The sequence below is a fragment of the Canis lupus genome, chromosome 37, assembly GCF_003254725.2.
Source record: "Canis lupus dingo isolate Sandy chromosome 37, ASM325472v2, whole genome shotgun sequence".
Taxonomy (NCBI): Eukaryota; Metazoa; Chordata; class Mammalia; order Carnivora; family Canidae; genus Canis; species Canis lupus.
The window spans coordinates 14,174,855-14,190,980 of record NC_064279.1 but is presented as its reverse complement, the minus strand read 5'-3'; the positions used below and the strand labels follow the sequence as shown (position 1 = coordinate 14,190,980).

At 37.7% G+C, this 16,126-nt stretch overlaps 1 protein-coding gene across 7 annotated transcripts in view; it reads right to left on the bottom strand.

The window, feature by feature from the left end:
* The window catches only part of PARD3B (par-3 family cell polarity regulator beta), a 981,548-nt gene that overhangs the window by 395,749 nt on the left and 569,673 nt on the right, over positions 1 to 16,126 (bottom strand). For all 7 annotated transcript variants that reach the window (XM_049106749.1, XM_049106751.1, XM_049106755.1 and 4 more), the window contains one exon: positions 3,494 to 3,664. In XM_049106749.1, coding sequence (XP_048962706.1) covers positions 3,494 to 3,664 — 171 coding nt within the window. The remainder of the gene's footprint in view (positions 1 to 3,493; positions 3,665 to 16,126) is intronic.

Genomic DNA, 16,126 nt, shown 5'->3' with positions numbered 1-16,126 from the left:
TTTATTATACTTTCTGCTCAGTTACAAAAACTCAGTATCCTGATAAACAAAATATTTAAAACATTCAATTTATGCATACTAAATAACTAAAATGTTTTCAGCTGCCAAAGGTCTGTTAGCTTCTTGTCGAGGCTTATAACACTCTTCCCACACTAAGTGCTCCCCTCTGCCTCTGTACTGCTAGTCAAACCAAACTCAGCAAACTACTCTAAATTGAAGTTGGAGCCCCGGCAGGCAGGAGAGTTAAGACTTACTTCACATAGCCTTGTGCTTTCACAAGAACAACAAGAACCAAAGGAAAAAAAAAATTTTTTTCTGCTTTTCCAGCCCTTTGATAAATGACACAATCGATATCCCAACAACTGATCAGTAACCAGCCTAATTAAAGTATCCAGCTTATAAAATAGAGCTGTCGTGCAGCCCTCCATTAGTGTCCCAGCCAATAAAAAATATAATGGATTTTTAAACATATTCCGCTTCTACCAAGATGAACTTGTAGTGGGGGAGGGAAATGTTTTGGAGAAGGGGGGATAAAAACAGGTCATAACCCATTTTTTAATACTAAGTCTCTAGGCTCAAATAGAATTACAATTGAACCTCAAGCTCATCCTTTGAAAAACATGTTTCTGTTTAAAATGATTTTGATTCAATCAGGGACTCATTATGTATTCTTCACGAGGTCCTCATCAAAACTGTTTACGTATCTTGTACATCTGGGTAATGTGGGAAAATACTCCAACAACTATATATTTTGACTTTTCTTAAGTAGCTTCTTCAATTTTTTTTATATCAATATAATGTTCAAGTAACCATTTTGGTATTCTTGCCAAATCTAACTAATTGATTTGCCTGAATGTATAAGCAGTGCTGAGACCTTTTTCTCAGTTATGATGCTTTTTTATTGTACCTGAGGGTGATTGCTGCTCCACAGGAGGAGCCACCAAAAGCATGAATGCACAACATATGCTTTGACACAGTAAAGCATAGAACTGGGAGATCAAATAGCTGCAGAAGTGGTTTTTTTCCAATTTAATAAAGATTAGTTGTACATTAGAGGCTGCTGTCTTTATAAGAAAAAAAAATGCTTTTTAATCTTCGTGGGTACCACAGAGATTCCCGATAGCTGAGAGCACCAGTGCCTGCCCATTCCCCATGGAAAGCATGTAAATATTAGGGAAACTAAAAAGGAACCTTGTTTAAATGTCCTCATCAAAATTGCTTTTTGTCCCATTTCTTAATTCCCAATTAATTTCCTGGTGAACTACATTAATAAGACACTTCCGAGGATAGGCAACAAACCAAAAGTTTAGCACTTGCTTCTGATGGAATAATTGTCAACCCACCTCAGAGTGGGAGAGTGGAAATACGTGCAACAAAGAAGAATGTAAATGATAAAATGTTCAACTAGATGAGCCCAAGTACAGAATGCTTACCCACCAGGCATGCATCTGTTTTAGGAAAAGACATGAAATTAAGGAAGGGGAGAGGGGGTGAACAGAACAACTAACAATTGTGTTCATTTTTTCTTTCTTTCTTTTTTAACTTTTGCTATTTGCACAAGTATGGTACTCTACAGCAATGCCTTCTAGACTTTTCTCTTAGTTGAAATATCTTTGTTCCAAGAAATCCTAAGGGAAACATAGTAAACAGATGCATAGAATGGGTTGGCTTAGGAGCCCACGGGCCATCCTTCACACCCAACTCTGACAACTGGGTACCATGAATCCCAAGCCTCTAGAGTTAAGAATCAAATTAAAAACCAGAAAGGAGCCAATTCCATCATGGATGGAAGCAATAGATCAGGGTTTTATAACTATGTACATAAGTAAAATCCATTAAATATTCATGGAAGCCTCTCTGTCACTTAAGCAGACACAAATGTTGAAAACGAGTTGGCTCATTATATATAGTCTCCAGTAATTGGCCAATTTACATTTATTTAACATTTACAAGGTTATGTACAGAAGAGTAAAAAGGTACAGTTACTCTCTTCCAATAGCTGATAATATAACAAAGTGAGATATAGTTTATAAGTTTACTACTTCAGCTGACCCTCTCAGATAAAGTAGGTCTCAGATGCATCTTTTATTCATTCATTCGACAATATTTATTAAGTGTCTACTGTGTGCTGGGAAATGAGGATACATTAAGGAATAAAATAGACAACAGTATCTGTCATATGCAAGTACTGAGTGCTCAACTGTGTATGTCTTCACATAGACAAAAAATGGACAATCTGGGATTTTTAACTCAAATAATCCAAACCTTTAGAGCCTATGCTTTTAACTACTAGGAGCTCCAACTACCTTCTACTATTGTTTAATTTGAAAAATCCTCTCTTTTTTATTTTTAAGTTTAACTTATTAAAACTAATATTTTATTTTAGTGTGTTAACAGTATTCTCTGTTAACTCTGCTCATTACTGCATTACACAGACATTACTTGTCCTTAGAGACTATTTGTGCAATTTGCTAATCTTTTTCTTTATTCTAAACTATGATCAACTGTTTTCTTCTTATATTTTCTTAAAAATCTTCAGGAGCATTTAATAATTTAGGACGCCTGGGTGGCTCAGCAATTGAGCCTCTGCCTTTGGCTCGGGTCGTGATCCCACAGTTCTGCGATCAAGTTCCGCACCAGGCTCCCCGTGGGGAGCCTGCTTCTCCTTCTGCCTATGTCTCTGCCTCTCTCTGCATCTCTCAGGAATAAATAAATAAAATCTTTTAAAAAATAATTACTTTTCATATAAAGGGAAAATAATGTTTTAAGAATATTTTCTATTTATTATAAATATATTAATATACTTATATGATTTAATAATATAATCATGTAATATAAATATAATCATATGTAAGTGAAATGTTCAGGGATATCAGCATTCAAGAACATTTTATGCTTACACTCCATGTGTATGTATAAATATCTCTTATGTTAAAAAATGCATAAAAATCATGATAAGATGCTGCAAAAATACTATTTAATTAAAAACATTTATTTAATAACATGAAGTAGGCAGCTTGTTTAACAGATCATGGTTTAAATTAGTGAAGTCCCAGATCTATAGTGTCCATGTGCACACTGTGGGGGAAAATATACTGCATTATTAACAATCTTCACATTAAGCACTGTATATATCTGGTTAAGAATTTTCTAAAGTATGGACATATAAGCACATCAATCAAAAAGTATATAAAGATGTTTAATAGTTTATTATAGGAGTAAAGTCCAAAGCTCTAGAAATTTCTGGGGGAAAAAAAACCTAGAAAATATGGACCTGTTACATTTGATAAATTACTTACTTTACATGCATGTTTTTATACCTTTTAGTTATACCTATGATATACAACCACGTGTTGGCCACATAAATCCAGCAGAATCCTTCTGGGGTGTATTTTTCCAGTTTCAGAATCAGTAGGATATTGAGTGATAGAACTTTGCACAATTTAGGTGGTCATTTGGGCAATTTGCTGAAGGAACTAAAGACATGCATCACCTCCAGTGGTCTCTCTGGTCTCCGCAGAATCACCAATTGGATCATCCCTCGAATGTTTCCTTCCATGGACATTGATCGCCTCAGTGTCTCCATAGCTTCATGGTTGGACTTTCCCAAAAGAGATTCCCCATTAACAGCAATCAGCTGGTCATTCATCCGTAGACGACCATCCTAGGGCAGAGCAAAGAAAAACATTATTAAACAGAGAAAAGTATGGTGATGATGGATGGCTGTTTCAGGAGAAGTTCAAGTTAAAAAAAAAAAAAGAAAGAAAGAAAAAAAAAATCCAGCCATTAAGAATGATTTATTTTCTATGGCAGAAAAAGGTTCTGGAGCTTATCAAATAGTCACAAATACCAACAATAATGAACTGTGTGAAAGTATGTTTTAGAAATCTCAGAGTCCCAAGCTGCAATAATTTAGACATTTATATAATATCTTTTACCTAAATCTTTGGCAAGCATGCTAATCTAGTCCAATTCTGCCATTTTTGCTGGCAGAGATCATGTTGGCTCAGGGAAGGGGGTTTGGAAACAAAAGGAAGTGGTCATATCACTTGAAACAGGGCTTAGCATTTTGAGGCACAGAGACATTATGCTCAAATGTTGCATATTTGACAGTGGTAATGTGTCTCCTAGATATTACCGCCAGCTCTGTTGAACAGTGCTGAAAAAAAAATCTCATGTAATTTTCTCTAACACAACCAAAAAGTTGCTAGTCTGCTAGTGTGCAACAGAACACAGGGGTATGCAGTGAAGGATCACTTTGCTATGATGTCTTCTGGCAGAAAAAGCACGACAAAAGAGACTGTTGAGCTTTTTGCAAGGAGGTCTGACTGATGAGTACTTTTATCCAGAATCTTTAAGAAACCACGCGTTACAAAGTGCATGAAGCTCAACATGTGGATAGGCAGTTTGGACTTTAGTCTAAATCACTTCTAGGAACTAGTCATGTTCAGCCAGGAGCATCACATTCTCCAGTTGGCAGCTCTGCCAACAAAAGACTTGAGTGGACCAGAGTGCCTCTCCCCAGTGGGCAGCCTTGAGGAAAGAATGCTCAAAATACTGACAGGTTAGGGAATGCCTTATACCTGTTTTCACACTGGGGTAGAAAGTTCTCACTACGAGGCAGGTGCAGTTTTAGGAGGGTTATGATGCTGCTACTGCTGCTAATAAACTTAACAGAAATACTAGTATAATAATATGACAAGCTACCTTCCTGGAGATTTTTTCCATAAATTATCTCTAGTGCTTCTCACAGAACTCAAGATCTAGAACAATGCGGGCAGCCCCAGTGGCGCAGCGGTTTAGCGCCGCCTGCAGCCCAGGGTGTGATCCTGGAGACCCTGGATCGAGTCCCACGTCAGGCTCTCTGCATGGTGCCTGCTTCTCCCTCTGCCTGTGTCTCTGCCTCTCTCTCTGTCTCTATGAATAAATAAATAAAATCTTTTAAAAAAAAAAAGATCTAGAACAATGCTTTTATTCACATTTTATAGATAAGGAAACTGAGGCAGGGAAGGGCTGTAACCTGTCCATGTCACAAAAGCAAACCAGAGACAAACTGACCCAAGTTCTGGTTACATGTACCTTGGCTCTTCTAGAGTCTCTCTTCTATAATTCTCTTTGTTCCCTGGTCTCTAGACTAGTTGTACATCTCTAAAATAGGAAAGGAAAATATTGAAGAGTTTTTGTGGTAGAATCTGGGATCCATGTTCAAATTAAGAGAGTAAAATACAAAAGAATAAAACTTCCCTAAGAAATGAGAAAACCAGACATACAATGAACAATAGGACCAACTGTGCAGCTTTGGGAGAGAAATCCTGTGGACAAGTTGATAAACTTTGACTAATTCGGTAGCAGATGGTCACAGGAAGTTCTTCCGCTGACAGCAGGGGAAAGGGTGAGTGGTGAAAGCTGCTCTGGAGAGCTAATGCCCTGATGGAGATGCACTGAATGTGCCACCTGCTGGAGAGGGCGCTGCTCCTGCAGGATCTCAGGGGCCACCGGAAGGAGCACATGCTCCTGAATGAAGGAAATGGGACAGCAAGGCGACATGATCGATCAAGGAGGGCATCCCATCAGAGAAAAAAGTCTGAGTGGACTGCCTCCACAGCGCGTAATGTCACCTCCCTTCCTCTTGTTTTCCCACTCCACTTAACCTTTACCCTAATTTGGAGCAAATCTGGAAATGAGATTTACAGGAAAGGCCAAACAAGAAAGAAATCTCTCAATTTCTATGATCTAATTGTGAGTGAGGCACAGAAAGACTGAGGTTAAGGTTACACAAAACAGGGTAAAACAAAAACAACCTTAATGGTTTAGTCATGCGAGGTGAGACATGACTCAAGAAATCATTCTGTTCCATTTTGGTCTTTAGCGGAAGGAGGATTATTGGGTTGAATCTTGAGAAGGAGGTTGGGAGGGTCACTAAAAATTGGATGTAGATTTTTAAGGAGGAGAAGGAAGCAGAGGAGTTGGATCAAGATCCTAGCTTTGTGAACAGGAAATGAGGTCTAGCATTGGATTTGTAGAGGCTTAGTCTTGGCAGGACACCTCGTCCTCTATGATATGAAGAAAGATAAAGATCGAAACTCTTTGGGTATCTCTGGAATGGAGGAAATAAAATCTGAGCGAGATTCCACCTGGTAACCTCCTGTGAACCTTCTCTGTGAAGTATGGGGCAAGGTCTAAGTGAAGAGGTGAACAAGAAATAAGGAGATCTAAGGACCTTTCCTTGGTAAAAATAATCTCTTACCAACAGGTACTAAGTACAAACTTTCATTTTTAGCTGCATTCCAGATCTCAAGCATACACGGCACTACATTGAAGTGGAACATATTTGCTGTATCCAAGTCCAAAACAAAAAAGGCAGATCAGGTCACCGCAGGGCAGCTGGGATTTTTTTTTTTTTTAGAAGACACACACATTTATCACAAGCATCACTGGAGAGCTGTAGGCATGATAAAAATCCACACACTCTCATTTCCAGGCTTGGCTGGTCTGTTGCTCTTGGTATGTGCTTTCTCTGTATAAGATAAATGATGGGTAATTTCATTAATGGTGATGCCAGTAAGTGCCATGTTGTCCTAACATTTAGAATATAATCACAGAATTTAGAGCTGGAAAGGTCCTTCGAGATCATCTTATCCAACCTCTTCTGTTTACAGATAAATAATGTGATGCCCAAAGAGGATGCAAAATCATTTATTGAACTCCTCTTAAGAGAAGGCACTTCCCCGTGGGCTAGGACTTGCTCAGCTAGTTAGGGTAGGGTCAGAGCTAAATCAGAAGAGACCAAGTTCTGGCTTCTTAGCATTTTCTGTTCCCTAACCATTCTCTCAGCTACGTAGATGACAATGACTCGTTCTTGAAGAAATAATGCTTCAAGAAAAAAACTTTCAAAAAAAAAAAAAAAAAAAAAGAAGAAAGAAAAAACTTTCAAAACCAGAGAGGACAATATGCCACCAAATGCCTCCTAGAATAAAATCCCCTAAAAAATCCAGAGTCAGACAGCAGAAGGTATGGTGACTGGTGTGTGTGCTGGGGGATAGCAGGACAACTATTGTCTTCTATAGAAGCAGAAGACAGTTTGTTCACCTTTCTAGCTATATGGACATAAATGCATATCCATGTCGGCTCTTGATCGGAAATGAAAGTGATTTAATGGAACGCTCATTAAATATCTCTAACTCAGACTCATTAAATATCCCTCATAATTGTGTATGCCCATTGCGTATGCTTTGGAATAATCTTGACCAAGAAAAGCACTTTTTTATGGTTTTATCTTTTTCTATTAAATACATTGTTTAGGTAAATACTTAGACATGAGAATGCTAACTCTTATCAGCTGATTTTATATAAGGGGATTCAACTATCCAGGGATATAACTCAGTAATTTTAGAATATTTATTTCATTGCAATTTGGGTCATGCTTGTGTTTGTTAAAGAAAAAGAATCCCTTTCTGGTATAGATGGAATGTTGGTGTCCCTCATCCCCAGCCCCTCTTCCAAATACATATGTTCCAAATAAGTGAGGTTATTAGGATGGAACCCTCATGAATGGGATTAGTGCCCATATAAAACAGGCCTGGGAGAGATCCCTCCCCTCCTCTGCCATGTGAGGGTACAGCAAGCAGACGGCTGTCAACCGTAAAGGGCTCTCAATAGACACTGAATCTGATGGTGCCTTGATATTAGAGTTCAGCCCCCACAGCTGGGAGAGATAAACTTGTTTTCTATAAGCCACTCAGTCTATGGTGGTCTGCTAATGCAGCCCGAACAGACTAAGACACTTTCCTTCCTATATTACTGCCATCAGATCCCTAACTAACAAGACTCCTCACCTCTGGCAACCATACTCTTCATCTCTGGCCACCCCTGATAACTGACTCTATCCATCCTCAAGCCAGAGGTGAATAAAGGAAGTTCCCCAAAGAGGCAGGAGAACAGAATAAAGATAAAAAGTAACTTCCTTAGGACACTGTAGGGCAAATAAAAACTGGTACAAGATTTAGGTCTTTTCCATGTCCTGGGATTGCTTCAAATCTCATGAGCCCTAACCCAGTTCTAATGCAATAGGATGAGTGGACTAGGAGATAAGATGTTTGAGTGTTACATCTCACTTTTACTGAGCACCTAATATAGGCCAGTCCTTGGTCAAATATTTTATATATGCTCTCTCATTTTTTCTCACAATGACCCTATGAAAGAAATACCACTCTCCACTATTTAAGAGATATAGAAGTAGAGACTAAAAGAGAAAAAGTGATTTGTCAAGGTTATGGGCATGGCTAAGTGTCCTTGTCTCGGAGTCAGATGTAGATGTTGTGCTATGTTTCTTCTAAAATCAGAGTTCTAGAGATGCTTAGAGACGCTACAATTATTAATGACAATAGTTATTTAATGAGTTTCTTCTTTGGATAGCCATTGTGCTAAATTCATTATGTGTACTAGACAATTTAATCTTTACAGCAATCCTATACATGGGGGACTGTTGCCCTCATTAAGAAACAAGAATTCAGCCTCCATGTCACATTTTCTTTTTTACAAGTCACATTTCTAAAGTAGATTTGAGCTAGGACTGGAATACACTGAAGGCCATGTTTCCAACTTTTTTGCTAGTGATTCTTACTTTTATGGACTCTTAGACTCCTTTGAGAATCTAATAAAGGCTACAGATTCTCACCTCTTAAAAACAAATATTCACACCACAGTTTCTCCCCAGCTGCACATTTGGAGCAGACAATTATTTGTAACGTGGGCAGTCATATACTTTGTAGAATGTTCCATGTACCCGCTGAAGTATATCCATGATTTTCAGGGGTCTAGTGACCTTGTATTTTAGCACCTGTTGTGGTCAATGATGCCTGGGTACTACTATCATTACCATGATTACCTGTGACACTGCATGGCTTAATCCACCTCTTTGGACCAATTCTTTGTAAGGCCCCTTTACCTCTAAAGTTCTCACAAACACAGAGGGGAGAGTAAGAAAGCATAAGCGAAGACCTGGCCTCTGCAAGACATGAAACAAGCATGAGGGAGAGGGCTGGCTTTCTCGGGAGGAGCTGGCTAGAGCCCAAGGCCAGTCCGCATTAGGCCAGGGTGTTGAGAGGATTAATCATGAGCAGATGTCGGCTCCTGCCTCTGCATGTTTCTAATGGGGCCCTCAGTAAAGCCTTCTGGGATATTATCAACACCCGGAGCCCAAACCCCAAAGCCTGACTTCAGACGGCAGAGCAGGATTTCCCTGGAGTGGGCTGGGACTCCAAGCAAGATGACACCTGATTGAGGGAAAGGATTGTCCTGAACAAATCCTTCACAAGACCTAAAATCATTCCATGACAACATCTGCCTACCATATTTCTGAAAAAAGAAAAAAAAAAAAATCCAAGCTCAAAAAGAACTGCATTCCACATTGAAATCATTTGACTTCGTTGAAAAACAACAGCAGTGAAAGGAAAAGAAAAAAAAAATCAAGATTTTAAGGTATAATTTTTAAAATCAAGAAAGTTGATAAGACCAGAAGCATGTAAGTTCTTGTCCTGAAGAATATCTACCTACATTAATCAACATTTTACATCATCTGTCCCAATGCAATTTCAACCAACATGAACAGGACCAATTCTCCCCAAGTAAGAGTTTTATTTTCCAAGGACAAGAAATTGTATTCTGGAGTATACACTGTGGAGACATAGTCCATATTTCTCCTTCTGTCCAAAATGTCCTTTGCATTCCTGCTCTTCCACTGAATGTTTATCTATCCTTCAGAACAAGGCTCAGCAACTGCCTTCCATTCATAGATTTCTTCATAGGCAGAATTAATTGCTCCATCATCTCAACAATTAGGATCTTTAATGCTCATATACCACATCTTTATCATACTAGAGTTGTTTATATTTTTAACTTATGTCACCAGCTTCTTAGACTATGGAATGAATTGCTTTGAATTCCCTATCTCCAAGCTACTGTATATTGCAAACTCACTATAGATGTTCAAGAAGTTCAGGCTAAAATGAAGTCACTTGAAAAATCTTTCATTTGGGTGTTCTGGACCTGGGGTAAGTTTCATCCACAATGAACAAATGGTTTATAGACAAAATGTGACTATGAGAGATACATGAGCCCAGGCAGGCCTGAATATGCCAGCACATGTTCGCAGAACCTTCAGACTTCTAAAAGCTTGATTCCTTTCTGTGTACTGGCCCACTTCCTCAACTACTGTTAAATTTAAATTTACTCATTTAATTCAGTATTGTTTTAAAAACTTCACTCCATTTTGATGTGGCGAACTGGTAAAGTCTTAGCAACCTACCATTTACTCTGTATTTGTGGTATTTGAAAGTGTTTTTGCCAAAGATAACTGAAGAATATTATTTAGAGCATCAGAATATATATAATCAAAAGCATCCTAATACTTTCAAAATGTATTATGATTCTTTCATTTTAAACTCCCTCTGGAAAAAAATGTAGGGCATAAATATCTCCCAATTATAGGCTCTACTCTAGTCATTCCCGACCGAGTCTTAGAATTCCTCAGCAAAAAAGCTTGAGAAGCACCAACAGAGTTATCACAAATATTCACTGGCCTACTAATGCCGTAATAGCATTTTGTGCTTATCTGACACTTCTGCTTCCTGTCATTTCAGCTCCCTCTCCATATATTCCTATCTCCTTCCTGATTTTCTGTTTCTGGTTTACGTTGGCCTAGGAAACTGGATAAAAAAAGCTTATTAAGGCATATGTTGTTTTATAGGAGTTAAGGAGATTGTGTCATGAGTGCCTAACCAGAGGCCTTTTCAACTTAAAATCATCTTATTTAATTAACAAAAAAAGAATTATACTCTGGTTTGTGCTAAAATTGCTTAAAGTCTGGTCACTGGAAAAATGGGTCCAAAGCAAAGTGCCAAGAACAAAGCTTGGACCATGTTATGAATATACATATATATGTGAATATATATATGAATAAATATATGTGATAAGTATTGTAAATACATAATAAATATATATGAGTATAAATTAATTCTTTCTATATATATAGAACATATATCTATTCTATAAATACCCATAATAAAGTGAATATGGCTTTACAGGTGAAAGGTACCTTTTCAGAGTCAAAGTATCATCATAGTATAACAACTTTTCAGATTGTAATTTCCTTTTTGATTAAGGCTACCAATTCTTACAATTTCTTTCAGCTCACAGAGACAATCATGGAGTCCAAAATACACTTCAATATGATGTAGGTTTCCAAAATTATACCTGGCATGGTATGGATTGCTTATTTGAATTTCCATGTATGAAATAAAAATGTGTAAGTGATAAAGATCAGCTAGAAAAGCAACGACTGATGCTGGTATTGCAAGATTTTAAAAAATAATGTTACAGTTCATCTTTATAAAATAGTTGCAACTGGAGAAAACCCATTAAATGATGAGCCTGACTATCTGAATTAACATATGCCAACACTTCTGGCTTTCTTAATAAAAGGAAAACAGTTAAAATAATTTACATAACAACTGATAAATATTTTCTCGTGTTTAAGTAAATAATTTCATTTTTTAAGGTAAAATTCTCATTGGATACACAGTGATTATCAGTTTTTCCAGGCAAAGTTCCTGCTTTTAGATGTTCATAAGATGAAAAAAAAAAAAAAAGATGTTCATAAGATGTATCATACTTTTTGTGGTCAAGATGAAATGTCAGAGTTTGGCTTCTAACAGTTGAAGACCTACAATGAAGCTACTGACATCCTTGGCCCGTGGAGTCCTTTGGTCAGAGGTAAAAATCTGGAAGACATGACTGCTGGTAACAATTGTTAGAATTTTCCAGCAGCAGAAAACATTATCAATTTCAAGAAAAATGGGTGGTTGAAGAAATCATTTAACATTGGAGTTCCTTAAAAGCTGTCCCTTTTATCTTCCCTTGAATTCATTAATTATAGATCAACCACATGATTTATAGATACCAGTAGAAATGGAGTTGGAAATGACTCACTCTGGGAACTCCTACTGGACTCTTGTTGAGGAGCCTGGATACTGTTAACTGTTTGAGATTATGAAGAGACATGAAGGAAGATTTAGGATCAAGCACTGTGTTCCCAGAAATTCTAGAGCTGTGTATACTCACTCTAAAAATTCACATTTTAAAATAGGGAGATTGCTTGTATTAGATATTTTTTATTTTACCTCAAACTAAATAGTGTAGATTGTGAAATTCTGTATTTCTCGGAGGGAGTATTCCAAATTTCTGAAGCACACCAGAATCAAATTACTTAAATTATGTCTATTTCATATTCTGAGTGCATGCATTTGCAATTAGCTATGTCAGGCATTTTTCTTTCATTTAATTTCATCATCATCAAGTAGTATTTATTAAGCACAAACCTGGCTAATTAATTTTCTAGAGAATAACAGCTATTCTTAAATCCATTCTCTCCATTTTAGAGACCTTAAATAATCTGATACATGACATTTTTTTCCTTAGCAAAAATTACCTTAAAATTTTAATTTTTACCTTATTATTTCAAGGTTTCAGTAGGACATATTCTACTCCCAAAGTCTGTATATTCAAATAAAAAATGTCATTCAGAATTAATATAACAGACTCCATGAGATTTTATTCTTACTACAGCATAGTAATATTCTATCTCAATTGTTTAACAATATCACTATTATAGCTATGTTTTTCCTAAAAGTGGTTTTCAAGGTAGAAAACTAAGAGAAATAAGCAGCTTAAGTTATTATAATTAATAGATATAAAAGTGCATTTTCTCTTGAAACATTTCAGTTACTGTAATTAATGAAAATCAAAGCAAAAGAAAACCACTGATCTCAGAATTCAAAATGTTTAGCCAATGAGGATGACAATATTGAAGGTCTTCAAATTGATTGTCAAGACTTTGTGAGTGCTTTATTGGAGGAAAGGAAAAGTTAATTTTTATGTGGGTTTGAGAAAAGGAGAGTATTTTTCTCAAGGTACTTTTTTCTAACTGCAAGAAAAACAATATTCCCTTGCATTTAACAGTAACTACACCACCATATTCACTTTAAATTCCAATCACACAATTGAAATTTTAGAAAAGCATCCTCAAGAACCTCATAATGCCACTTAGTTCTTGTTCATAAGAAGTTAAACCCATAAACTTATATCCAGCATATTCTGGTTCTGGAAGCAATTACACTGTACTCCAGCAGCAAATGTCTAGTAAGGATGACAGAAACTAAAATGAAACTACAAACATGTAATGCCTGTTACTGTTTAAGCAAACTAGCATCAATACTCGTATTTGGCTACTGAGGTCACTGGTCACTTTGTACACTGAAAAGTATAGCTCAAAGTGAAGCTTTAGAAGGGTCTGCAAAGAACTTCGTGGGCTGACGTGGTCTGAAATGGCAAGTGTGTCCTCACACAAGCAGGGAAGAATTTCTGGGATTTACTTCTTGATACGCAGACTGGAATTGAAATATTAATGAGGGCAGCCTGGGTGGCTCAGCGGTTTAGCGCCACCTTTGGCCCAGCGTGTGATCCTGGAGACCCGGGATGAGGATTGAAGCCTGCTTCTCCCTCTGCCTGTGTCTCTGCCTCTCTCTCTCTCTCTCTCTCTCTGTCTCTCATGAATAAATAAGTAAAATCTTTAAATAAATAAATAAATAAATAAATATATTGAGATTAAGCATTTGGATAACTCTATTCAGAGTACAAATATTGTTCAGTTTGCCCCTAGAGTGAGAGGCATTCACTTCCAAGAGGGAATCCTAGAATATCCGAGATGCTTTTATTTCCAAAATAGAGATTTACATCTCCATTAGAAATAACTCAAGACAGGAAATGATAGAAAGCAGTAGCCCAAGAGATAAGTAAAAGGGGAGAGAGAGAGAGAGAGAGAGAGAGAGAGAGAGAGAGAGAGAGAGAGAAAAGAGGCTCTCAATTACAATCACAGTCTCATAGTGGTTCGGGGTTTTGCATCTAGCCTATCTTTGGTTATACCAACAGTAGCTCCAGGAGCAGAGAGCCTACAGAATCCACAGGAGGAATCTGGTCATACTTTTCAAAGTAGTTTAGTGTTCAAGAATCCACCTTCCCCAAAGGGAAAAACACCTTGAGAACCAATTAGTGGTATGAAGGGCCAGGAGAAAGAGATCGTGCTCTTTTGTTGATTTTGTTGATTCTACGTAAAAACCTAGGGCCAGATGCTAAAGTGGATGTTCCCCATGCTTATCTCCCCTTTGCCCCAGGGACACTGCAGTCTGTTACATTTGCATCTTCTGAACAGGGACAGGAACAAAGTCTCAAAACAATTTTTGTAAGACATAATCCTGAATCACAGAACAGGTGGCAATTTTCTGAAGAGTAACAGTAGATTATTGGCACAGCAGCAGCAGAAGAGAAAGATACTTTCTTCCTCTCTCTCTTTTTCTGGTTAATCAGATTTCCTGTGAGCTAAGCTTAGTTTCCTACACGGCAAAAAAGTAAACAAGACAAATGGACACTAACATTCACAATAAGGCTGAATTCATGATTGATGCCTCTTACTGTTTAAGATCAGCTATAAATATGCTGTCCAGTGGTTTTTAGTGGTGTGATTGTCTGACTCAGCAAACCAGTGTCAGGAAAGAAATTTACATAAATGGAAAGTGAAATCTTTCTTCAAGAAATAGGACTGTTAGAAACTGCTTAGGTAAGGAGATGTTCACTTACACAAACATGGATATACATATTAAACCTGTTCTCCAATATCTGCTTGAGCTTAAGTTATTGCCCATAAAAAAACTAAGATGTTTGCTTTTAATTTCCAAAAAATCATTTCAGTTCCAATTTTATTTGGAATAAATTCTGCAAACAGAACTGTCATTAAATATAAGAAGAATAATATCAATCTGGTATCCACAAACATGACCAAGACTCATCCTTAAACATAGCACATGCTTAGATGGCTTGGCTAAGGATGACAAGCATGATACCAGACAACTCCAGGGTAACAGTCCCTGATCTCTGGGAATATCAATGGATGAGATGAAGGAGGATTCATTGCAGTGCAGTGTGGCTCAGGATCTGAAGTCAGACTGCCTGGGTTCAAATCTTAGTTTAAGCAATTCCTGGCTATGTGACTATAGGAGAGGCACTGGCCGTTATAATCTGCAATTTCCCTCTGATGGAATGACACGATAACAATCCAGTGTAAATGTGAAGAATAAAATTAGAGAATCCACCTAAAGTACTTATCACGGCACCCAGCGTACATTAAGCACTAAGCACAATGAAGGCTAATCTCTGCTGTTGTCATTACTACCATTATTTTCCCTTTGCTCCTGGTTCTACATATCTGAGCCAGATTGGAGAGTCTGACAGACTGAACAATTGGCCCCAATTTGCCACCTTTCTCTGTATTCACACCTTTGCCACAGCCTCATCATGGGCAGACTGTGGGGTTTTTTTTCACCCCTTGGCCTTGGATTCACCCACATGACTGCTTTGGTTGAGGCGCACCTGTACACGTGCATGTGTATATGTGTGAGTGGAAAGATTGTGTGCCTAGGATTTAAAAGGTTTCACTCTTTGCTGCTGGCCCTCTGCCACCCCAGAGCATGAGAAAAACATGCTCCAGCTAGTCTGCTGGTCCAGGAGGCAGGTGAGGTACTTGGAGGACACTCATACGTATAGATGTATGGCGTGACAGAGACACAGCAGCCTGAATCACAGCCCCTTGAGCTGTCCTGCAGAGCCGTGAGGGGCATAAAGGTCTACTGATGCATGTTACTGAAATCCTGTCATCAGTTATTATGCAAAAAAAGAAATGAACTGATCCAAAGAGTACATTAGAAAGTTGTCTACCCACAATGAATTTCTTATTTCCCAAGGAAAAAGGCATTAGCTCAGTGTCTAGGTCTGAAACAAACATGGAATGATAAGTGAGAAAAGATAAATGCTTCAACAAAGCCAGGATTCTAGGACCAGAGATGCTCCTGTAAACTCTACATAGGCCTTTTTGGCTTTTGTTTAGTGGGAGTCACATGTGATTAACATCAGGTTAGTTTTAAATGGCTAACATTTGTTGAAAGTTTATCATGGGCACTGTGCTGGGTAATACACATACAGTATCTCTCTTAGTCCTCCTAAGAACACCAGGAGGTAG